This window comes from Coregonus clupeaformis, chromosome 15 (genome assembly GCF_020615455.1).
Source record: "Coregonus clupeaformis isolate EN_2021a chromosome 15, ASM2061545v1, whole genome shotgun sequence".
NCBI classification, from domain to species: domain Eukaryota; kingdom Metazoa; phylum Chordata; class Actinopteri; order Salmoniformes; family Salmonidae; genus Coregonus; species Coregonus clupeaformis.
In genome coordinates, this window is record NC_059206.1 from 8,081,395 (window position 1) to 8,108,322 (window position 26,928).

At 46.1% G+C, this 26,928-nt stretch overlaps 1 protein-coding gene across 1 annotated transcript in view; it reads right to left on the minus strand.

Moving 5' to 3' along the window:
• The window catches only part of mapkap1 (MAPK associated protein 1), a 102,371-nt gene that overhangs the window by 45,274 nt on the left and 30,169 nt on the right, over positions 1–26,928 (minus strand). Inside the window, exons 5-6 of the mRNA XM_041897337.2 lie at positions 26,507–26,683; positions 10,288–10,397 (exon numbers count right to left, since the gene is read on the minus strand). Coding sequence (XP_041753271.1) covers positions 10,288–10,397; positions 26,507–26,683 — 287 coding nt within the window. The remainder of the gene's footprint in view (positions 1–10,287; positions 10,398–26,506; positions 26,684–26,928) is intronic.

Here is a 26,928-nt window from a genome sequence, read left to right on the forward strand (position 1 = left end):
CCTTGGTTCTATTCACAGGCAGCTCTCACCTGAAATGAGGGCTAAAAGTGACACTTTTGAAAACGTAAAGACAAAATCTGGAAACGTTACAGGGATAATGGCCCCCTACTCAGTAGCTGTGGAAGAGCTCCCCTGCTGCTGGAAGGTTGATGTTAACTGGTGATGTAGTTTACCTCAGGAGACCGTGAGGTATTTCTCAACACATTTATCCTTCGCCCCGGCACTACAGAGGGCCTTTCAAGATTAAACAAGTTCAAGTTTATTTTCTTTCAGTCAAATGAGCAATTGGGAACGCTTTGACGAATTAGATCATTTCAAACACTTTTGTGGGAAGAATGATCACTGGGCACTGTGTGTGTGTGTGTGTGTGTGTGTGTGTGTGTGCGCGCGCCTTATGCGTGCGTGCATGAGCATCTGTGTCTTAATGGTAGGGGGCTTTAGAAAAATATTTTTTCCCGTAGACACGGCCATTGAGGCAATTTCAGTAAGCGGTGGGGAATGGTTTCAGTTTTGATCCAAGGGGCTTCCCCTGGCCCCAATTCCCGTAGCTATTCCCAACTACGACTTCACACAACTCAAGCAAAAGCCCCCAGAAAGTGAAAAAGTAGTCATCCGTTATACCCACCGTTTTAGTCATCCTTTATACCCACGGCATTAGTCATAATTTATACCCACCATATTAGTCATCCTTTATACCCACGGCATTAGTCATCCTTTATACCCACCGAATTAGTCATCCTTTATACCCACCGTATTAGTCATCCTTTATACCCACCGTATTAGTCATCCTTTATACCCACAGTATTAGTCATCCTTTATACCCACAGTATTAGTCATTCATTATACCCACCGCATTAGTCATCGATTATACCCACGGCATTAGTCTTCCGTTATACCCACCGCATTAGTCATACGTTACACCCACGGCATTAGTCATCATTTATACCCACCGTATTAGTCATCATTTATACCCACCGTATTAGTAATCCTTTATACCCACCGCATTAGTCATCCGTTACACCCACGGCATTAGTCATCATTTATACCCACCGTATTAGTCATCATTTATACCCACCGTATTAGTCATAATTTATACCCACCGTATTAGTCATCCTTTATACCCACCGCATTAGTCATCCTTTATACCCACCGCATTAGTCATCCGTTACACCCACGGCATTAGTCATTATTTATACCCACCGTATTAGTCATCATTTATACCCACTGTATTAGTCATTTATACCCACCGTATTAGTCATCCTTTATACCCACCGCATTAGTCATCCGTTACACCCACGGCATTAGTCATCCTTTATACCCACCGCATTAGTCATCCGTTACACCCACGGCATTAGTCAGCCTTTATACCCACCGTATTAGTCATCCTTTATACCCACCGTATTAGTCATCCGTTATACCCACCGTATTAGTCATCAGTTATACCCACCGTATTAGTCATTCTTTATACACACAGCATTAGTCATCCGTTATACCCACGGCATTAGTCATCCTTTATAACCACTTCATTAGTCATCCTTTATACCCACCGTATTAGTCATCCTTTATACCCACGGCATTAGTCATCCTTTATACCCACTGCATTAGTCATCCGTTATACCCACCGTATTAGTCATCCGTTATACCTCGGCATTAGTCATCCGTTACACCCACGCCATTAGTCATCCTTTATACCCACCGCATTAGTTATCCTTTATACCCACGGCATTAGTCATCCGTTATACCCTCGGCATTAGTCATCCTTTATATCCACTGCATTAGTCATCCTTTATACCCACGGTATTAGTCATCCGTTATACCCACCGCATTAGTCATCCGTTATACCCACAGCATTAGTCATCCTTTATACCCACCGCATTAGTCATCCGTTATACCCACCGCATTAGTCATCCGTTATACCCACCGTATTAGTCATCCGTTATACCCACGGCATTAGTCATCCTTTATACCCACTGCATTAGTCATCCTTTATACCCACGGCATTAGTCATCCGTTATACCCACCGCATTAGTCATCCGTTATACCCACAGCATTAGTCATCCTTTATACCCACTGCATTAGTCATCCGTTATACCCACCGCATTAGTCATCCGTTATACCCACCGTATTAGTCATCCGTTATACCCACTGTATTAGTCATCCTTTATACCCACCGTATTAGTAATCCGTTACACCCACGGCATTAGTCATCTGTTATACCCACCGCATTAGTCATCCGTTATACCCACAGCATTAGTCATCCTTTATACCCACGGCATTAGTCATCCTTTATACCCACGGCATTAGTCATCCTTTATACCCACGGCATTAGTCATCCTTTATACCCACGGCATTAGTCATCCTTTATACCCACGGCATTAGTCATCCTTTATACCCACGGCATTAGTCATCCTTTATACCCATGGCATTAGTCATCCTTTATACCCACCGCATTAGTCACCCTTTATACCCACCGTATTAGTCATCCATTATACCCACCGTATTAGTAATCCGTTATACCCACCGTATTAGTCATCCTTTATACCCGCGGTATTAGTCATCCTTTACACCCACGGCATTAGTCATCCGTTATACCCACGGCATTAGTCATCCGTTATACCCACGGCATTAGTCATCATTTATACCCACCGTATTAGTCATCATTTATACCCACCGTATTAGTAATCCTTTATACCCACCGCATTAGTCATCCGTTACACCCACGGCATTAGTCATCATTTATACCCACCGTATTAGTCATCATTTATACCCACCGTATTAGTCATAATTTATACCCACCGTATTAGTCATCCTTTATACCCACCGCATTAGTCATCCTTTATACCCACCGCATTAGTCATCCGTTACACCCACGGCATTAGTCATTATTTATACCCACCGTATTAGTCATCATTTATACCCACTGTATTAGTCATTTATACCCACCGTATTAGTCATCCTTTATACCCACCGCATTAGTCATCCGTTACACCCACGGCATTAGTCATCCTTTATACCCACCGCATTAGTCATCCGTTACACCCACGGCATTAGTCAGCCTTTATACCCACCGTATTAGTCATCCTTTATACCCACCGTATTAGTCATCCGTTATACCCACCGTATTAGTCATCAGTTATACCCACCGTATTAGTCATTCTTTATACACACAGCATTAGTCATCCGTTATACCCACGGCATTAGTCATCCTTTATAACCACTTCATTAGTCATCCTTTATACCCACCGTATTAGTCATCCTTTATACCCACGGCATTAGTCATCCTTTATACCCACTGCATTAGTCATCCGTTATACCCACCGTATTAGTCATCCGTTATACCCTCGGCATTAGTCATCCGTTACACCCACGCCATTAGTCATCCTTTATACCCACCGCATTAGTTATCCTTTATACCCACGGCATTAGTCATCCGTTATACCCTCGGCATTAGTCATCCTTTATATCCACTGCATTAGTCATCCTTTATACCCACGGTATTAGTCATCCGTTATACCCACCGCATTAGTCATCCGTTATACCCACAGCATTAGTCATCCTTTATACCCACCGCATTAGTCATCCGTTATACCCACCGCATTAGTCATCCGTTATACCCACCGTATTAGTCATCCGTTATACCCACGGCATTAGTCATCCTTTATACCCACTGCATTAGTCATCCTTTATACCCACGGCATTAGTCATCCGTTATACCCACCGCATTAGTCATCCGTTATACCCACAGCATTAGTCATCCTTTATACCCACTGCATTAGTCATCCGTTATACCCACCGCATTAGTCATCCGTTATACCCACCGTATTAGTCATCCGTTATACCCACTGTATTAGTCATCCTTTATACCCACCGTATTAGTAATCCGTTACACCCACGGCATTAGTCATCTGTTATACCCACCGCATTAGTCATCCGTTATACCCACAGCATTAGTCATCCTTTATACCCACGGCATTAGTCATCCTTTATACCCACGGCATTAGTCATCCTTTATACCCACGGCATTAGTCATCCTTTATACCCACGGCATTAGTCATCCTTTATACCCACGGCATTAGTCATCCTTTATACCCACGGCATTAGTCATCCTTTATACCCATGGCATTAGTCATCCTTTATACCCACCGCATTAGTCACCCTTTATACCCACCGTATTAGTCATCCATTATACCCACCGTATTAGTAATCCGTTATACCCACCGTATTAGTCATCCTTTATACCCGCGGTATTAGTCATCCTTTACACCCACGGCATTAGTCATCCGTTATACCCACCATATTAGTCATCCTTTATACCCACGGTATTAGTCATCCGTTATACCCACCGTATTAGTCATCCTTTATACCCACCATATTAGTCAGCCGTTATACCCACGGTATTAGTCATCCTTTACACCCACGGCATTAGTCATCCGTTATACCCACCATATTAGTCATCCTTTATACCCACGGTATTAGTCATCCGTTATACCCACCGTATTAGTCATCCTTTATACCCACCATATTAGTCATCCGTTATACCCACGGCATTAGTCATCCGTTATACCCACGGCATTAGTCTTCCGTTATACCCACGGCATTAGTCATCCTTTATACCCACCGTATTAGTCATCCTTTATACCCACCGTATTAGTCATCAGTTATACCCACCGTATTAGTCATCCTTTATACCCACCGTATTAGTCATCAGTTATACCCACCGTATTAGTCATCCTTTATACCCACGGCATTAGTCATCCGTTACACCCACGACATTAGTCATCCGTTATACCCACAGCATTAGTCATCTGTTATACCCACGGCATTAGTCATCCTTTATACCCACGGCATTAGTCACCCTTTATACCCACCGTATTAGTCATCCGTTATACCCACCGTATTAGTCATCCGTTATACCCACCGTATTAGTCATCCTTTATACCCACTGTATTAGTCATCCTTTGCACCCACGGCATTAGTCATAATTTATACCCACCGTATTAGTCATCCTTTATACCCACGGTATTAGTCATCCTTTACACCCACGGTATTAGTAATCCGTTATACCCACCGCATTAGTCATCCGTTATACCAACCGTATTAGTCATCCTTTATACCCACCATATTAGTCATCCGTTATACCCACGGCATTAGTCATCCGTTATACCCACGGCATTAGTCTTCTGTTATACCCACGGCATTAGTCATCCTTTATACCCACCGTATTAGTCATCCGTTATACCCACCGTATTAGTCATCCGTTATACCCACCGTATTAGTCATCCTTTATACCCACGGTATTAGTCATCCTTTGCACCCACGGCATTAGTCATAATTTATACCCACCGTATTAGTCATCCTTTATACCCACGGTATTAGTCATCCTTTACACCCACGGTATTAGTAATCCGTTATACCCACCGCATTAGTCATCCGTTATACCAACCGCATTAGTCATCCTTTATACCCACCATATTAGTCATCCGTTATACCCACGGCATTAGTCATCCGTTATACCCACGGCATTAGTCTTCCGTTATACCCACGGCATTAGTCATCCTTTATACCCACCGTATTAGTCATCCGTTATACCCACCGTATTAGTCATCCGTTATACCCACCGTATTAGTCATCCTTTATACCCACGGTATTAGTCATCCTTTATACCCACGGTATTAGTCATCCTTTACACCCACGGCATTAGTCATCATTTATACCCACCGTTTTAGTCATCCTTTATACCCACGGTATTAGTCATCCTTTACACCCACGGTATTAGTAATCCGTTATACCCACCGCATTAGTCATCCGTTATACCAACCGTATTAGTCATCCTTTATACCCACCATATTAGTCATCCGTTATACCCACGGCATTAGTCATCCGTTATACCCACGGCATTAGTCTTCCGTTATACCCACGGCATTAGTCATCCTTTATACCCACCGTATTAGTCATCCGTTATACCCACCGTATTAGTCATCCGTTATACCCACCGTATTAGTCATCCTTTATACCCACGGTATTAGTCATCCTTTATACCCACGGTATTAGTCATCCTTTACACCCACGGCATTAGTCATCATTTATACCCACCGTTTTAGTCATCCTTTATACCCACGGTATTAGTCATCCTTTACACCCACGGTATTAGTAATCCGTTATACCCACCGCATTAGTCATCCGTTATACCAACCGTATTAGTCATCCTTTATACCCACCATATTAGTCATTCGTTATACCCACGGCATTAGTCATCCGTTATACCCACAGCATTAGTCTTCCGTTATACCCACGGCATTAGTCATCCTTTATACCCACCGTATTAGTCATCCTTTATACCCACCGTATTAGTCATCAGTTATACCCACCGTATTAGTCATCCTTTATACCCACGGCATTAGTCACCCTTTATACCCACAGCATTAGTCATCCGTTACACCCATGACATTAGTCATCCGTTATACCCACATCATTAGTCATCCGTTATACCCACAGCATTAGTCATCCTTTATACCCACGGCATTAGTCATCCGTTACACCCACGGCATTAGTCATCCGTTATACCCACGGCATTAGTCATCCGTTATACCCACCGTATTAGTCATCCTATATACCCACCGCATTAGTCATCCGTTATACCCACGGCATTAGTCATCCGTTACACCCACGGCATTAGTCATCCGTTATACCCACCGCATTAGTCATCCGTTATACCCACCGTATTAGTCATCCTTTATACCCACCGCATTAGTCATCCGTTATACCCACCGCATTAGTCATCCGTTATACCCACCGTATTAGTCATCCTTTAACACAGAGCTCACGTCTGGGAGAGAGAGGTGAAAATAGAGCTCACGTCTGGGAGGGGGAGGTGAAAATAGAGCTCACGTCTGGGAGAGAGAGGTGAAAATAGAGCTCACGTCTGGGAGAGAGAGGTGAAAATAGAGCTCACGTCTGGGAGAGAGAGGTGAAAATAGAGCTCACGTCTGGGAGAGAGAGGTGAAAATAGAGCTCACGTCTGGGAGAGAGAGGTGAAAATAGAGCTCACGTCTGGGAGAGAGAGGTGAAAATAGAGCTCACGTCTGGGAGAGAGAGGTGAAAATAGAGCTCACGTCTGGGAGAGAGAGGTGAAAATAGAGCTCACGTCTGGGAGAGAGAGGTGAAAATAGAGCTCACGTCTGGGAGAGAGAGGTGAAAATAGAGCTCACGTCTGGAGAGAGAGAGGTGAAAATAGAGCTCACGTCTGGGAGAGAGAGGTGAAAATAGAGCTCACGTCTGGGAGAGAGAGGTGAAAATAGAGCTCACGTCTGGGAGAGAGAGGTGAAAATAGAGCTCACGTCTGGGAGAGAGAGGTGAAAACAGAGCTCACGTCTGGGAGAGAGAGGTGAAAACAGAGCTCACGTCTGGGAGAGAGAGGTGAAAACAGAGCTCACGTCTGGGAGAGAGAGGTGAAAACAGAGCTCACGTCTGGGAGAGAGAGGTGAAAATAGAGCTCACGTCTGGGAGAGAGAGGTGAAAACAGAGCTCACGTCTGGGAGAGAGAGGTGAAAATAGAGCTCACGTCTGGGAGAGAGAGGTGAAAATAGAGCTCACGTCTGGGAGAGAGAGGTGAAAATAGAGCTCACGTCTGGGAGAGAGAGGTGAAAATAGAGCTCACGTCTGGGAGAGAGAGGTGAAAACAGAGCTCACGTCTGGGAGAGAGAGGTGAAAACAGAGCTCACGTCTGGGAAAGGGAGGGGTGACCAAAATGATCTTGCCTGTCATCTGACTTCAGCTAGTTGGGCATAATCAATATTATTTCTTTAACCCTTTACACTGGTGGGAATTGGCCTATATAGATAGGGGTACATTGAAATGTTTCTTACAGAAGAAATATGAAATGCATATGCATAAGCATGGTAGCAATTGAAAGGGAACAGTTTGGAGATCATGGGAAAATTATTAGACCAACGTTAACGACAACAGTTACCCCCCTGACACAAAGACTGAATCTAAACATTACACTGTTGATTTTATGTGCATTTTACATTTACTGTACTTTTCCGGCGCATTTGTTGATAAAGAAACCTGAAAATACTCTGGAAACATTAAGTAACATGATAAGAATATTCCTGGAAAATGTGTGGTAGGTGCAACAAAAGACTAATACATGACAAGGGCTTGAGTGAGAGGACTAACTGGTGTCTCCAAGTGGCCATACACCTCTCCAGACTGTGCACAGTTCCTAAGTCATTTCAATGCACTTATGACTCAAAGAAGAGTCTTCAACTATAAGGTGCTTTTTTGAGCTCTCCTGGCTGTGATGTTGAGGAACTATAGTAAGCAGACTGGTAGTTGATTTGTTTGGAACACAACCCTGCATCCCCGCCATCACACAATTACTGTTGTTTACGCAATCCAAAAATGGCCCATTTTATAAATCGCAGTCTGGGTCAGGTGTGCATCGTTTTAAAAGTTTGTTCTATTGCCAACATGACTTGCTAAGTTCTAAAATATTAGCTTACAGTGTTAGGCTTTCACAAGGCAATTCAGAGAAAGAGATCGTAATTTTGATGCACATTGAATGCATTCAGGTGCGTGTTCCACGGCTAATTTCCTTCACAGTAGACAAACATAAGGAATTTGTGTTGCTAAACAGAATTTCACTCCCCATATTTCAGGTGATATGTCCAAATTCTAACAGAAACATATTGGTTCATATTCAAAATAAAAATAAACAAAATCTATTTAGAAATGGTGTATCGTGAAGCTCTTTACAAAGTGCCCTGTAGTTTCTAGAAGCAGAGTGCTGAAAAGGAAGATTCAGTCATCGGCAAAGCACATCCACTTCAACTCACTTAGTAAGCATGTCCCAAGAACGGTGCTTCATTCAATTTTCATGGAGTTAAATGGAACTCGGCTTTTGTTAACCAGAGGGTATGCATGCTATTACATTCCTAAAGAATGCTTTTAGCACAAATGACATTTACAACAGGATGTAAGTTCAAGACACAGACTTCTTTTTCCTTAACTTCTACTAATAGCTGTGCAGCACTGCATTTTGGGAGAAAACCCCATTGATGTTTTTTCTCCAACTCAGTCCGAGAAGACAAAGACAAGATGGTTATCTTGGTGCAAGGACATTGAACACGATATCCCAACGAAAATGAAATTAATGGCAACAACAACAAAAAAACTATAACAAAAGGGGTAGGACAAAGCCACTGGCAAGGTTAGTTCTGTGGAAAGGTTAGCTCCATTTGAGGGAGCTAGTTAGGGGATTGCTAATGTCTTCATCACTCTAGGCCCTGGTAGACAGTAGGCGGAGGTCTCAAGCAATACAAAAAAAATAGGTAGACATGCCATGGCCTTGTCCAGTCTGAGGGGATCGTCGCCATCATCACCACCATCATCATCATCATCAAACATTGTCTTCAGTGGTTGTGACAGCAAGCCACTGAGGATGGAGGAGGTCATTAGAACAAGGGGGTGCAGGGGCACGCTGGTGATCAGGTGGGGACACATCAGCATCATCACCGGCAGATGAAAGGGACAGCCAGTTGTAGTACAAGCCGGGGAGGAGGGGGGAGACGAGGACAACGAGAGAGAATAGACCTCCCTCCCTCCCACACTGCTCTCCACTCAGCACGTGGACTGTGCTCTCCACTCAGCACGTGGACTGTGCTCTCCACTCAGCACGTGGACTGTGCTCTCCACTCAGCACGTGGACTGTGCTCTCCACTCAGCACGTGGACTGTGCTCTCCACTCAGCACGTGGACTGTGCTCTCCACTCAGCACGTGGACTGTGCTCTCCACTCAGCACGTGGACTGTGCTCTCCACTCAGTATGTGGACCTGTTGTGTGTTTTATTCTCTACTGTGCGCTCCGTGCCTTCCCGACATGACCCCTTTCAGGCGGGAGAGTACGCCCGCCCCCCCCCCCCCCCGCACCTGCTTCATCTGTGTCCTGGCATTGGAGAGGCGATCAGTTCCGTCTGACTTTTGTATTAAAACCTCAGACGCTATCAGATCCCCAGGTGATCTGGGCATGACAAATTAAACTCCGTATGGCAGCGCTATCAGAGATCGCACCCTGATGGCTTTTCTGGGGGGACGCTTTGTGTGAAGACAGCAACACATAAGTGGGCATGCGCAAACTCAAGTACACACACACACTTGTGCATGCACTCGCACACTCAAAATATGAAGCACACTACTTACTAACAAATGCTACTTTTGTTGTTTGGTGCTTTACAATGGCGTTAATAGGACTTTATAAGCATGTAATAAAGCATCTAAGTCCCATACCTGAGCCTTTCTGAGAGCCTTTCCTCTTCTTCAGCGCCTTCTGCAGGATCTCCTTCATGGTCACCTTCAGGCTGTCCACTGGGATGAGAGAGAAACCATGAACAGCATTTCTGTAGAAAAAACAGGGGAGAGAAAGAGAGAGATAGAGAGAGACGGAGGGAGAGAGAGAGAGGGAGAGAGACAGAGAGAGAGAGAGAGAGAGAGAGAGAGAGAGAGAGAGAGATGGAGGGGGAGAGAGAGAGAGAGACGGAGGGAGAGACGGAGGGAGAGAGAGAGAGCGAGAGAGACAGCGAGAGAGAGAGAGAGAGACGGAGGGCGAGAGAGAGACAGCGGGAGAGAGAGACGGAGGGAGAGAGAGACGGAGGGAGGGAGAGACGGAGGGAGGGAGAGACGTAGGGAGAGAGAGACGGAGAGAGAGAGAGAGACGGAGAGAGAGAGAGAGGGGAGGGGGAGAGAGAGGGGAGGGGGAGAGAGGCGGAGACAGAGGAAGAGGGAGAGGGGAGGGGGAGAGAGGCGGAGGCAGAGGAAGAGGGAGAGAGAGAGGGTGAGTCAGAGGAAGAGGGAAAGAGTGAGGGGGGAGAGAGAGGAGAGAGAGAGAGAGAGAGAGAGAGAGAGGGGGAGGGGAGGGGGAGAGAGGCAGAGACAGAGGAAGAGGGAGAGAGAGAGGGTGAGTCAGAGGAAGAGGGAAAGAGTGAGGGGGGAGAGAGAGGGAGAGAGAGAGAGAGGGGGGGAGAGGGGGAGAGACAGAGGAAGAGGGAGAGAGAGGGGGGAGAGGGAGAGAGAGAAGGGGGAGAGAGAGAAAGAGGGAGAGAGTGAGGGGGGAGAGAGAGGGAGAGATAGAGGAAGAGGGAGAGAGAGAGAGAGAGAGAGGAAGAGGGAGAGAGAGAGAGAGAGAGGAAGAGGGAGAGAGAGAGAGCGGGGGGGGAGAGAGAGGGGGGGAGAGAGAGGGAGAGATAGAGGAAGAGGGAGAGAGAGAGACAGAGGAAGAGGGAGAGAGAGAGAGACAGAGGAAGAGGGAGAGAGAGAGAGCGGGGGGAGAGAGAGAGGGGGAGAGAGAGGGAGAGATAGAGGAAGAGGGAGAGAGAGAGAGACAGAGGAAGAGGGAGAGAGAGAGACAGAGGAAGAGGGAGAGAGAGAGAGACAGAGGAAGAGGGAGAGAGAGAGAGACAGAGGAAGAGGGAGAGAGAGAGAGACAGAGGAAGAGGGAGAGAGAGAGAGACAGAGGAAGAGGGAGAGAGAGAGAGAGACAGAGGAAGAGGGAGAGAGAGAGAGACAGAGGAAGAGGGAGAGAGAGAGACAGAGGAAGAGGGAGAGAGAGAGAGACAGAGGAAGAGGGAGAGAGAGAGAGACAGAGGAAGAGGGAGAGAGACAGAGGAAGAGGGAGAGAGAGAGAGACAGAGGAAGAGGGAGAGAGAGAGAGACAGAGGAAGAGGGAATGAGAGAGAGATTAGTTATATAAGGGAAGAAATAATACATCTACAGACAGTGACAACAAAGCGCCCGCCTCAGCAGAAGTGAAACAAATATCAGTAGGCTCTCTCCAGTTGACTCGTGGGACACAAACACCTGATTCGTTATCCTAAAAGCATCACGTCGCATTTATCAGATTGTTAGGGCCAATAGCACACGTATTTACTAGCACCACTTGGGACACTTCATTTTGGGCACTTTTAAAAGATAGGAGCGCTATTTATGATGCCATTAAAGCAGGCGAGTGGGAAGCGGTCTCGCAAAACAGTTTAGTCAGAAGAAAGCCTTTGTTCTATTGGATAAGGGGCTCGCAGATTTGTTTCGCTATCCATCAATCATGCAGATGCCGTGTCTTAACCCATAACACATGAGGGTATGATGTCATAACAATCTCAGTAGTAATTCAGGAAGGTTAACCTGCTACAGTTCTGAGTGAATTGGAATGCGTCACCTTCCTAAAAGTAAATGATGATGAAGGAAGGTTTTAAAGTAGTATAAAGCCAGCATAAAACAAGTGCACAGACAAAATTAGACCAACAAAATGGAACATGGAAATTTAGACAACGTGGACCAACTAGACCAAATCATGTAAACTAAGTGTGTGTGTGTGTGTGTGTGTGTGTGTGTGTGTGTGTGTGTGTGTGTGTGTGTGTGTGTGTGAAATTCCCTCTAACACTTCTGCACCACACACCCAAAAAAAAACAGTGGTCACAGAACAGGAAAGAGTACAGTCCTCCGTCCTGGTTTCAGTCAGGTCTGGACAGAACAGTCCTCCGTCCTGGTTTCAGTCAGGTCTGGAGAGAAGTCCTCCGTCCTGGTTTCAGTCAGGTCTGGAGAGAACAGTCCTCCGTCCTGGTTTCAGTCAGGTCTGGAGAGAACAGTCCTCCGTCCTGGTTTCAGTCAGGTCTGGAGAGAAGTCCTCCGTCCTGGTTTCAGTCAGGTCTGGAGAGAACAGTCCTCCATCCTGGTTTCAGTTAGGTCTGGAGAGATGTGACCATCCATCCTGGATTCAGTCAGGTCTGGGCAGAACAGTCCATAGGCCCTGGATTCAGTCAGGTCTGGGCAGAACAGTCCTCCGTCCTGGTTTCAGTCAGGTCTGGACAGAACAGTCCTCCATCCTGGTTTCAGTCAGGTCTGGAGAGAACAGTCCTCCGTCCTGGTTTCAGTCAGGTCTGGAGAGAACAGTCCTCCGTCCTGGTTTCAGTCAGGTCTGGAGAGAACAGTCCTCCGTCCTGGATTCAGTCAGGTCTGGAAAGAAGTCCTCCGTCCTGGTTTCAGTCAGGTCTGGAAAGAACAGTCCTCCATCCTGGTTTCAGTTAGGTCTGGGCAGAACAGTCCATAGGCCCTGGATTCAGTCAGGTCTTGGCAGAACAGTCCATAGGCCCTGGATTCAGTCAGGTCTGGGCAGAACAGTCCTCCGTCCTGGTTTCAGTCAGGTCTGGACAGAACAGTCCTCCGTCCTGGTTTCAGTCAGGTCTGGAGAGAACAGTCCTCCGTCCTGGTTTCAGTCAGGTCTGGACAGAACAGTCCTCCATCGTGGTTTCAGTCAGGTCTGGAGAGATGTGTCCATCCATCCTGGTTTCAGTCAGGTCTGGACAGAACAGTCCATCTGCCATGGTTTCAGTCAGGTCTGGAGAGAACAGTCCTCCGTCCTGGTTTCAGTCAGGTCTGGAGAGAACAGTCCTCCGTCCTGGTTTCAGTCAGGTCTGGAGAGATACAGTGCCTTCGGAAAGTATTCAGACCAATTGACTGTTTTCCCATTTTGTTAGGTTACAGGCTTATTCTAAAATTGATTACATTGTTTTTTTCCCTCATCAATCTACACACAATACCCCATAATGACAAAGCGAAAAGAGGCTTGTAGAAATGTTGGCTAATTTATAAATATTTTTTAACCGGAAATATCACATTTACATAAGTATTCAGACCCTTTACTCAGTACTTTGTTGAAGCATCTTTGGCAGCAATTACAGCCTCGAGTCTTCTTGGGTAAGACACTACAAGCTTGGCACACCTGTATTTGGGGAGTTTCCCCCATTTTTCTCTGCAGATCCTCTCAAGCTCTGTTACGCTGGATGGTGAGTGTCGCTGTACAGCTATTTTCAGGTCTCTCCAGAGATGTTAGATCGGGATCAAGTCCGGGCTCTGGCTGGGCCACTCAAGGACATTAAGAGACTTGTCCCGAAGCCACTCCTGCTTTGTCTTGGCTGTGTGCTTAGGGTTGTTGTCATGTTGGAAGGTAAACCTTCGCCCCAGTCTGAGGTCCTGAGCGCTCTGGAGCAGGTTTTCATCAAGGATCTCTCTGTACTTTGCACCGTTCATCTTTGCCTCGATCCTGACTAGTCTCCCAGTCCCTGCCGCTGAAAAACATCCCCACAGCATGATGCTGCCACCACCATGCTTCACCGTAGGGATGGTGCCAGGTTTCCTCCAGACGTGACGCTTGGCATTCAGGCCAAATAGTTCAATCTTGGTTTCATCAGACCAGAGAATCCTGTTTCTCATGGTCTGAGAGTCTTTAGGTGCCTTTTGGCTAACTCCAAGGGGCTGTCATGTGCCTTTTACTGAGGTGTGGCTTCCGTCTGTCCACTCTACCATAAAGCCCTGATTGGTGGAGTGATGCAGAGATGGTTGTCCTTCTGGAAGGTTCTCCCATCTCCACAGAGGAACTCTAGAGCTCTGTCAGAGTGACCATCTGGTTCTTGGTCACCTCCCTGACCAAGGCCCTTCTCCCCCGATTGCTCAGTTTGGCTGGGTGGCCAGCTCTAGGAAGAGTCTTGGTGGTTCCAAACTTCTTCCATTTAAGAATGATGGAGGCCACTGTGTTCTTGGGGACCTTCAATGCTGCATAACTGTTTTGGTACCCTTCCCCAGATCTGTGCCTCGACACAATCATGTCTTGGAGCTCAACAGACAATTCCTTCGATCTCATGGCTTGGTTTTTGCTCTGACATGCACTGTCAAGTGTGGGACCTTATATAGACAGGGGTATGCCTTTCCAAATCATGTCCAATCAATTTAATTTACCACAGGTGGACTCCAATCAAGTTGTAGAAACATCTCAATGATGATCAATGGAAACAGGATGCACCTGAGCTCAATTTCGAGTCTCATAGCAAAGGGTCTGAATACTTACTTAAATAAGGTATTTCTGTTTTTTATTTGTAATACATTTGCAAAAATGTTCTGTTCTCAATTTGTCAATGTGGGGTGTTGTGTGTAGATTGCTGAGGATTTTTATTTATTTAATCCATTTTAGAATAAGGCTATAACGTAACAAAATGTGGAAAAAGTCAATGGGTCTGAATGCTTTCCGAAGGCACTGTATGTCCACTCCTATTTGCCTGGGCCTGTCCTCCCCCTAAGGTTGAGCCTGACAACTTCAGCAACTGGCTGGCCTTCACATTGGCTTTGGTTGTGTGGTCAGAGGTCTTCTTGCTGACCACAGCCCAGCCTTCAGGTCAGTCTGGGAGTCTCTCCATCCTTCTCACCTTCTCCCTCTTTCTTAGCCCCCCTGTCCATTTAATCTTATTTATTGTCATAAAAAAAATATTGAGGCCAGGCCCAGTGGAGCGTATTGAACCCTCGCAGCACCATGTACTGAGACAAGAGACCCATTCCTATTCACCCCCCTTCTCCCTGAAGTGTGCAACTGTTCATTCCCTTCACACTCTTTAGATAGGGATCAGCTCAGCACCCCTCACACTGCTTTACTCCTCAACCAGGGCAATGATCCAGGGCCAAGCTTGGGTTTAGCCTAGCCTAGCCACCAGATGGAGCGCTTAAAGGGCCCAGCTAGCCTAGCCTAGCCTAGCCACCAGATGGAGCGCTTAAAGGGCCCAGCTAGCCTAGCCTAGCCTAGCCACCAGATGGAGCGCTTAAAGGGCCCAGCTAGCCTAGCCTAGCCTAGCCACCAGATGGAGCGCTTAAAGGGCCCAGCTAGCCTAGCCTAGCCTAGCCACCAGATGGAGCGCTTAAAAGAGTCCAGCTAGCCTAGCCACCACTAACATTGGGTGAACAGCTGCAGTGATTGTTCTCTATCTGGTTTACATAAGACTACACGTTGTGCATTGTTTTACTAAATAAATACTGTACCAAACACCTTATTTAGATGTAAAATTTCTCAACTAAAACATCCTCGGCAAAAACATCAATTATTTACAGATTTCTTGAGTTATCTTAGATTAAGTCTGGGGATTTTGAGGAAGTGAACTCGGCTCACGGGGGACAAACATCATTAACCAAATGCTGAATCGGTCCGGGAACACACCTCCAAGACTGAAATCTTGTTTTTCTAATGAGCAACAGGAAAAACAGACGTGCCAATTGGCATGTTCTGTGGCTCTTTAACCTCTACGGGATCGGTGTCCCTATACTGGGAGAGTTGCTGCTCAATATGCGATATGTGACAAGAATGGCGTTGTAAACAACAGCCAACTTTCAGGGACATAGACATGTCTTATATGGGCAGAAAGCTTAAATTATTGTTAATCTAACTGCACTGTCCAATTTACAGTAGCTATTACAGCAAGAAAATACCATGCTATTGTTTGAGGATAGTGCACAACAACAAAACACTTTTATCATGGCAACTGATTTGATACATTCACCTTTGAAGGTAAATAATGTACTTACATTCAGTAATCTTGCTCTGATTTATCATCCTGAGGGTCCCAGAGATAACATGATGTGTAGTTTTGTTTGAAAAATAAATTTTATATTCAAATGTAGAAACTGTATACATTTACCAATTCGGCACATTTGGGAAAACTTGTGTAGTGATGTAATTCTTCACTGGATCAGTCTGAAACTTTGCACACACACTGCTGCCATCTGGTGGACAACTTCTAAATTACACCTAGAATTCTACATCACTGTCTGGCTTTTCTCTTGCATTTCAAAGATTATTCAACAACAACAAAAATAAATGTATTTTTGTTTGTATTATCTTTTACCATATCTAATGTGTTATATTCTCCTACATTCACATTTCCAGAACCTTCAAAGTGTTTCCTTTCAAATGAAATCAAGAATATGCATATCCTTACTTCAGGTCCTGAGCTACAGGCAGTTAGATTTGGGTATGTCATTTTAGGTGAAAATTGAAAAAAAGGATCCAATCCTTAAGAGATTTTAGAGATTTTAGTCATTTAGCAGACGCTCTTATCCAGAGCGACTTACAGTTAGTGAGTGCATACATTTTTCATACTGGCCCCCCCCCGTGGGAATCGAACCCACAACCCTGGCGTTGCAAGCACCATGCTCTACCAACTGAACTACAGGAGGGCCTTAAGAGGTTTTAAACAGTCCAGCTAGTCTAGCCATCAGACGGAGCGCTTAATCTGTGGTTAAAGAGCAGAGCCTTTTGGGCCCAGGCCAAATGGTAATCTACAGTAGTGCATGTCTGTAAAGTAGAACCAGGGGTGCTCTGTGATTTAGGCTACAACAGACATAGATACACACACACACACACACACGCACACACATATATTTACAAACACACACACTTTAACACTTGTATACACAAACAAGGACACAGGAAGACACACACACACATACCGCCTGAGTCTCTGGCCATCATCGAGTGCCAACTTCTCCCTGGCAGAGGCAGCCTCTCCAAACCCGATTAGCAATTAAAATGAATAGGAGCTCCTTAAACAGCTCTCTCCGATAAATTAACACAACAAACTGATTAGAGTAAAGCCCCTGGGCACAACACAGAAAAAAACATCTCTAACTGGGGGGCAACCTGCTCTAACTGGGGGTAAACTGCTCTAACTGGGGGTAAACTGTTCTAACTGGGGGTAAACTGCTCTAACTGGGGGTAAACCGCTCTAACTGGGGGTAAACTGCTCTAACTGGGGGCAACCTGCTCTAACTGGGGGTAAACTGCTCTAACTGGGGGTAAACTGCTCTAACTGGGGGTAAACTGCTCTAACTGGGGGTAAACCGCTCTAACTGGGGGTAAACTGCTCTAACTGGGGGCAACCTGCTCTAACTGGGGGTAAACTGCTCTAACTGGGGGCAACCTGCTCTAACTGGGGGTAAACTGCTCTAACTGGGGGTAAACCGCTCTAACTGGGGGTAAACCGCTCTAACTGGGGGGCAACCTGCTCTAACTGGGGGTAAACTGCTCTAACTGGGGGTAAACTGCTCTAACTGGGGGTAAACTGCTCTAACTGGGGGTAAACTGCTCTAACTGGGGATAAACTGCTCTAACTGGGGGTAAACTGTTCTAACTGGGGGTAAACTGCTCTAACTGGGGGTAAAATGCTCTAACTGGGGGCAAACTGCTCTAACTGGGGGCAAACTGCTCTAACTGGGGGTAAACTGCTCTAACTGGGGGTAAACTGCTCTAACTGGGGGTAAACTGCTCTAACTGGGGGTAAACTGTTCTAACTGGGGGTAAACTACTGGGGGTAAACTGCTCTAACTAGGGGCAACCTGCTCTAACTGGGGGTAAACTGCTCTAACTGGGGGCAACCTGCTCTAACTGGGGGTAAACTGCTCTAACTGGGGGTAAACCGCTCTAACTGGGGGTAAACCGCTCTAACTGGGGGCAACCTGCTCTAACTGGGGGTAAACTGCTCTAACTGGGGGTAAACTGCTCTAACTGGGGGTAAACTGCTCTAACTGGGGGTAAACTGCTCTAACTGGGGGTAAACTGTTCTAACTGGGGGTAAACTGCTCTAACTGGGGGTAAAATGCTCTAACTGGGGGCAAACTGCTCTAACTGGGGGTAAACTGCTCTAACTGGGGGTAAACTGCTCTAACTGGGGGGTAAACTGCTCTAACTGGGGGTAAACTGCTCTAACTGGGGGTAAACTGTTCTAACTGGGGGTAAACTGCTCTAACTGGGGGCAACCTGCTCTAACTGGGGGTAAACTGCTCTAACTGGGGGTAAACCGCTCTAACTGGGGGTAAACCGCTCTAACTGGGGGGCAACCTGCTCTAACTGGGGGTAAACTGCTCTAACTGGGGGTAAACTGCTCTAACTGGGGGTAAACTGCTCTAACTGGGGGTAAACTGCTCTAACTGGGGGTAAACTGCTCTAACTGGGGGTAAACTGTTCTAACTGGGGGTAAACTACTGGGGGTAAACTGCTCTAACTAGGGGCAACCTGCTCTAACTGGGGGTAAACTGCTCTAACTGGGGACAACCTGCTCTAACTGGGGGTACACTGCTCTAACTAGGGGTAAACTGCTCTAACTGGGTGCAACCTGCTCTAACTGGGGGTAAACTGCTCTAACTGGGGGTAAACTGCTCTAACTGGGGGTAAACTGCTCTAACTGGGGGTAAACTGCTCTAACTGGGGGTAAACTGCTCTAACTGGGGGTAAACTGTTCTAACTGGGGGTAAACTACTGGGGGTAAACTGCTCTAACTAGGGGCAACCTGCTCTAACTGGGGGTAAACTGCTCTAACTGGGGGTAAACCGCTCTAACTGGGGGTAAAATGCTCTAACTGGGGGTAAACTGCTCTAACTGAGGGTAAACTGTTCTAACTGGGGGTACACTGCTCTAACTGGGGGTAAACTGCTCTAACTGGGGGTACACTGCTCTAACTGGGGGTAAACTACTGGGGGTAAACTGCTCTAACTGGGGGTAAACTACTGGGGGTAAACTGCTCTAACTGGGGGTAAACTACTGGGAGTAAACTGCTCTAACTGGGGGTAAACTACTGGGGGTAAACTGCTCTAACTGGGGGTAAACTGCTCTAACTGGGGGTAAACTGCTCTAACTGGGGGTAAACTAATGGGGGTAAACTGCTCTAACTGGGGGTAAACTACTGGGAGTAAACTGCTCTAACTGGGGGTAAACTACTGGGGGTAAACTGCTCTAACTGGGGGTAAACTGCTCTAACTGGGGGTAAACTACTGGGAGTAAACTGCTCTAACTGGGGGTAAACTACTGGGGGTAAACTGCTCTAACTGGGGGTAAACTGCTCTAACTGGGGGTAAACTGCTCTAACTGGGGGTAAACTACAGGGGGTAAACTGCTCTAACTGGGGGCAACCTGCTCTAACTGGGGGTAAACCGTTCTAACTGGGGGTAAATTACAGGGGGTAAACTGCTCTAACTGGGGGCAACCTGCTCTAACTGGGGGTAAACCGTTCTAACTGGGGGTAAACTACTGGGAGTAAACTGCTCTAACTGGGGGTAAACTACTGGGGGTAAACAGCTCTAACTGGGGGTAAACTGCTCTAACTGGGGGTAAACTACTGGGAGTAAACTGCTCTAACTGGGGGTAAACTACTGGGGGTAAACTGCTCTAACTGGGGGTAAACTGCTCTAACTGGGGGTAAACTGCTCTAACTGGGGGTAAACTACTGGGGGTAAACTGCTCTAACTGGAGGTAAACTACTGGGGGTAAACTGCTCTAACTGGGGGCAAACTGCTCTAATTGGGGGCAAACTGCTCTAACTGGGGGTAAACTACTGGGGGTAAACTGCTCTAACTGGGGGTAAACTGCTCTAACTGGGGGTAAACTGCTCTAACTGGGGGTAAACTACTGGGGGTAAACTGCTCTAACTGGAGGTAAACTACTGGGGGTAAACTGCTCTAACTGGGGGCAAACTGCTCTAATTGGGGGCAAACTGCTCTAACTGGGGGCAAACTGCTCTAACTGGGGGCAAACTGCTCTAACTGGGGGCAAACTGCTCTAACTGGGGGTAAACTACTGGGGGTAAACTGCTCTAACTGGGGGCAACCTGCTCTAACTGGGGGTAAACCGTTCTAACTGGGGGTAAACTACTGGGGGTAAACTGCTCTAACTGGAGGTAAACTACTGGGGGTAAACTGCTCTAACTGGGGGCAAACTGCTCTAACTGGGGGCAAACTGCTCTAACTGGGGGCAAACTGCTCTAACTGGGGGTAAACTGCTCTAACTGGGGGTAAACTGCTCTAACTGGGGGTAAACTACAGGGGGTAAACTGCTCTAACTGGGGGCAACCTGCTCTAACTGGGGGTAAACCGTTCTAACTGGGGGTAAACTACTGGGGGTAAACTGCTCTAACTGGGGGCAAACTGCTCTAACTGGGGGCAAACTGCTCTAACTGGGGGCAAACTGCTCTAACTGGGGGCAAACTGCTCTAACTGGGGGTAAACTACTGGGGGTAAACTGCTCTAACTGGGGGTAAACTGTTCTAACTGGGGGTAAACTACTGGGGGTAAACTGCTCTAACTGGGGGCAAACTGCTCTAACTGGGGGTAAACTGCTCTAACTGGGGGTAAACTGCTCTAACTGGGGGTAAACTACTGGGGGTAAACTGCTCTAACTGGGGGCAAACTGCTCTAACTGGGGGCAAACTGCTCTAACTGGGGGTAAACTGTTCTAACTGGGGGTAAACTGCTCTAACTGGGGGTAAACTGCTCTAACTGGGGGTAAACTGCTCTAACTGGGGGTAAACTGCTCTAACTGGGGGTAAACTGTTCTAACTGGGGGTAAACTGCTCTAACTAGGGGTAAACTGCTCTAACTGGGGGTAAACTACTGGGGGTAAACTGCTCTAACTGGGGGTAAACTGCTCTAACTAGGGGTAAACCGCTCTAACTGGGGGTAAACTACTGGGGGTAAACTGCTCTAACTGGGGGTAAACTGCTCTAACTAGGGGTAAACCGCTCTAACTGGGGGTAAACTACTGGGGGTAAACTGCTCTAACTGGGGGTAAACTACAGGGGGTAAACTGCTCTAACTGGGGGCAAACTGCTCTAACTGGAGGTAAACTGCTCTAACTGGGGGTAAACTGCTCTAACTGGGGGTAAACTGCTCTAACTGGGGGTAAACTGCTCTAACTGGGGGTAAACTACTGGGGGTAAACTGCTCTAACTGGGGGTAAACTGCTCTAACTGGGGGTAAACTGCTCTAACTGGGGGTACACTGCTCTAACTGGGGGTAAACCGCTCTAACTGGGGGGTAAACTGCTCTAACTGGGGGTAAACTGCTCTAACTGGGGGTAAACTGCTCTAACTGGGGGTAAACTACTGGGGTAAACTGCTCTAACTGGGGGGTAAACTGCTCTAACTGGGGGTAAACTGCTCTAACTGGGGGTAAACTGCTCTAACTGGGGGTAAACTACTGGGGGTAAACTGCTCTAACTGGGGGTAAACTGCTCTAACTGGGGGTAAACTGCTCTAACTGGGGGTAAACTACTGGGGGTAAACTGCTCTAACTGGGGGTAAACTGCTCTAACTGGGGGTAAACTGCTCTAACTGGGGGTAAACTGCTCTAACTGGGGGTAAACTACTCTAACTGGGGGTAAACTGCTCTAACTGGGGGTAAACTACTGGGGGTAAACTGCTCTAACTGGGGGGCAAACTGCTCTAACTGGGGGTAAACTTCTCTAACTGGAGGTAAACTACTAGGGGTAAACTGCTCTAACTGGGGGTAAACTACTGGGGGTAAACTGCTCTAACTGGGGGTAAACTGCTCTAACTGGGGGTAAACTACTGGGGGTAAACTTTTCTAACTGGGGGTAAACTACTGGGGGTAAACTGCTCTAACTGGGGCAAACTGTTCTAATGCTGGGCATACACAACACGACTTCTAAAATCTTAACAACTTGGACATTGACATCAGTATTGTTGAGAATGACGAGGCTAGAGCTAATCTTGGATTGGTTCATCTCGATTTCAATACATTCATTCAAAGTTTATAGAAGTTTACAAAGGAAAGTTAGATGCTATCCTCCTTAACAGTTCATGAAATGAACAATATGTTAAGGGCTGACCTAAATCTACACAAACCAGAGAAAATCACTCCTTCCTCAGCCTTTAATAAATCCCTGAAATTGATTTCAAAGAACCAAGCGAGCATTTTCCATGTACTTCACAAAGTGACAGCGGAAAAGACGACCACATGTCGGGCTGAGGATGTGCCACTTCAGCTGTCTTAATACTCACACAGAGATGAACATCTCCTAGACCAACTCTCACACAGAGATGAACATCTCCTAGACCAACTCTCACACAGAGATGAACATCTCCTAGACCAACTCTCACACATAGATGAACATCTCCTAGACCAACTCTCACACAGAGATGAACATCTCCTAGACCAACTCTCACACAGAGATGAACATCTCCTAGACCAACTCTCACACAGAGATGAACATCTCCTAGACCAACTCTCACACAGAGATTAACATCTCCTAGACCAACTCTCACACAGAGATGAACATCTCCTAGACCAACTCTCACACAGAGATGAACATCTCCTAGACCAACTCTCACACAGAGATGAACATCTCCTAGACCAACTCTCACACAGAGATTAAAAAAAAAAAAAAAATCTCCTAGACCAACTCTCACACAGAGATGAACATCTCCTAGACCAACTCTCACACAGAGATGAACATCTCCTAGACCAACTCTCACACAGAGATTAACATCTCCTAGACCAACTCTCACACAGAGATGAACATCTCCTAGACCAACTCTCACACAGACATTAACATCTCCTAGACCAACTCTCACACAGAGATTAACATCTCCTAGACCAACTCTCATACAGAGATTAACATCTCCTAGACCAACTCTCACACAGAGATTAACATCTCCTAGTCCAACTCTCACACAGATATTAAAATACAACAACGCATCAAAACATCTATGTCAAAGCATATCACCTGACAATTCAGAAACAAAATCTACCTTGATAACCCCTGATAAAACCATTTCATACTTATTGGCTAGCCAATTAATTTATCCAATTCAATATATAAACAAAGTGTTTCTGAGGAGGAGGGAGAGAAAGGGGAGACTGGTTTCCAGACAGGATAAATAGGGGGACTGGTTTCCAGACAGGATAAAAAGGGGGACTGGTTTCCAGACAAGATAAAAAGGGAGACAGGTTTCCAGACAAGGTCCTCTGCCAAAAAAGGAAACCGATTCAGAGTTGAGAAATTTAGAGTGCAATACAACATACACAGAAGCTTACAGCTTGACATCTGGATTTGAATCATTGCGATTGCTGTGATGAATATTCTGGAAAATAAAAGGGAGGTGGGAGAGGAGGGGACTTAGTGATGGTGAGGTGGTTGGTTCCTTTCCTGGATTTGCGACTGACGAAATACACATTTCTCATTGGGTGGGGATAGTTGTTGTTTTTTGTGTATTGGATTTCCCTTTTTCATTTTGGCAACGCGTTCAGAATTCTTAGGCCTTTACACGTTTCCTCTGCTGAAAATAAGGAGCCTAAGAAGAAAAAATAAAATGTAGGTAAAAAGTGAAAAGCTTTGAAATTGAAAACGGCCTATAATTATAAACTGGAGGAAATGCATCATCAGAATCTGATTGTTCGTTTTAAATCAGATTGTCATTATGGATTGGTTATCGGACGGACGACGCCTTTCATTTGGACACTGCTTACAAATTGCTTGACAAACGGTCTTATTAGAAAAAGACATATTGGATAAATATGCCCATCCGGTAACAGCGTTTCATCGTCACCATGTATGTGGCTCTTTGGTACGGGGCATAATAACTGTGTGTGTGTGTGTATATATATACAGTGGGGGAAAAAAGTATTTAGTCAGCCACCAATTGTGCAAGTTCTCCCACTTAAAAAGATGAGAGAGGCCTGTCATTTTCATCATAGGTACACGTCAACTATGACAGACAAATTGAGAAAAAAAAATCCAGAAAATCACATTGTAGGATTTTTAATGAATTTATTTGCAAATTATGGTGGAAAACAAGTATTTGGTCACCTACAAACAAGCAAGATTTCTGGCTCTCACAGACCTGTAACTTCTTCTTTAAGAGGCTCCTCTGTCCTCCACTCGTTACCTGTATTAATGGCACCTGTTTGAACTTGTTATCAGTATAAAAGACACCTGTCCACAACCTCAAACAGTCACACTCCAAACTCCACTATGGCCAAGACCAAAGAGCTGTCAAAGGACACCAGAAACTAAATTGTAGACCTGCACCAGGCTGGGGAGACTGAATCTGCAATAGGTAAGCAGCTTGGTTTGAAGAAATCAACTGTGGGAGCAATTATTAGGAAATGGAAGACATACAAGACCACTGATAATCTCCCTCGATCTGGGGCTCCACGCAAGATCTCACCCCGTGGGGTCAAAATGATCACAAGAACGGTGAGCAAAAATCCCAGAACCACACGGGGGGACCTAGTGAATGACCTGCAGAGAGCTGGGACCAAAGTAACAAAGCCTACCATCAGTAACACACTACGCCGTCAGGGACTCAAATCCTGCAGTGCCAGACGTGTCCCCCTGCTTAAGCCAGTACATGTCCAGGCCCGTCTGAAGTTTGCTAGAGTGCACTTGGATGATCCAGAAGAGGATTGGGAGAATGTCATATGGTCAGATGAAACCAAAATATAACTTTTTGGTAAAAACTCAACTCGTCGTGTATGGAGGACAAAGAATGCTGAGTTGCATCCAAAGAACACCATACCTACTGTGAAGCATGGGGGTGGAAACATCATGCTTTGGGGCTGTTTTTCTGCAAAGGGACCAGGACGACTGATCCGTGTAAAGGAAAGAATAAATGGGGCCATGTATTGTGAGATTTTGAGTGAAAATCTCCTTCCATCAGCAAGGGCATTGAAGATGAAAGTGTGGCTGGGTCTTTCAGCATGACAATGATCCCAAACACACCGCCCGGGCAACGAAGGAGTGGCTTCGTAAGAAGCATTTCAAGGTCCTGGAGTGGCCTAGCCAGTCTCCAGATCTCAACCCCATAGAAAATCTTTGGAGGGAGTTGAAAGTCCGTGTTGCCCAGCGACAGCCCCAAAACATCACTGCTCTAGAGGAGATCTGCATGGAGGAATGGGCCAAAATACCAGCAACAGTGTGTGAAAACCTTGTGAAGACTTACAGAAAACGTTTGACCTGTGTCATTGCCAACAAAGGGTATATAACAAAGTATTGAGAAACCTTTGTTATTGACCAAATACTTATTTTCCACCATAATTTGCAAATAAATTCATTAAAAATCCTACAATGTGATTTTCTGGATTTTTTTTTCTCATTTTGTCTGTCATTGTTGACGTGTACCTATGATGAAAATTACAGGCCTCTCTCATCTTTTTAAGTGGGAGAACTTGCACAATTGGTGGCTGACTAAATACTTTTTTCCCCCACTGTATATATGTGTGTGTGTGCGTGCATGCCTGCATCCAAATGTTTGTGTGTGCACAATCAACCAGTGAAGGTTTGACAGGTGGAATCTAGAGATCAAATGTATTACGAAACCTGGCTAAAATCTCATATGGTTCTGTTTTTTTTGTTTAACAGCTAATATGGAGGCCACATGTTCCTTTGTAATGTGCCCTTGGCCAGCAGTATGCTTTGCTCCAAGAAAAGCACCATGGGAATTGCATGGTGTTCGAGAGGGAATACTCCCTGAAAGGATTGCCTTGCACTGTTGCCTTCCCCCTTAACAACCTTCACTCAGAGTCTCAAGATAAAAAGTTGGTGTTGGAATCTATGGATGTCACAAATCTAGGGAACAGTTTAATATTTTATTAAAAAAATTAACATCCACGTCATCAGCACCCAGGGAGCAGTTGTTGTTGGGGGTTAAATGCCTTGCTCAAGGGCAGAACGGCAGATATTCCACTTTGCCGGCTTGGGGATTCGAACCTGCAACCTTTCAGTTACTGGCCCAACGCTCTTAACCGCTAGGCTACACGCCATGAACCCAGAACCCTAGCGTTGCTAATGCCATGCTCTACCAACTGAGCCACAGGAAGGACTATGTTATGGCTGCTTTATAGGACTTACATTCGGACAAAGAGGGACTGCTTGGCGGCCATGCCGGGGGACGAGTACTTCTCGACCAGGGCCAGAGTGCTGAAACCAAACTTGTGGATGGGCTCGTTGGAGTCCAACGGGGGGAAGTCCGTGTCAACCTCCCCGTCATCCTCTGCTATGTGGAGGCAGTACGAATTCACGTTCTCACTGGAGGAGAAAGAGAGAGGGATGAGAGAAAGAGGAAGAAGGATAGGAGAGAGAGAGGCAGAGGGTTGGGAGAGAAAGAGGGAGGATAGGAAAGAGAGATAGAGAAAATGATAGGGAGGAGAGAGAAAGAGAGAATATGAGAGAGAGAGAGAGAGAGAAAGATAGAGAGAAAGGGAGGACCGGAGAGAGAGAAACAGAGAATAGGAGAGAGGGAAAGGGATATGAGGAGAGAGAGAGAGAGAGAG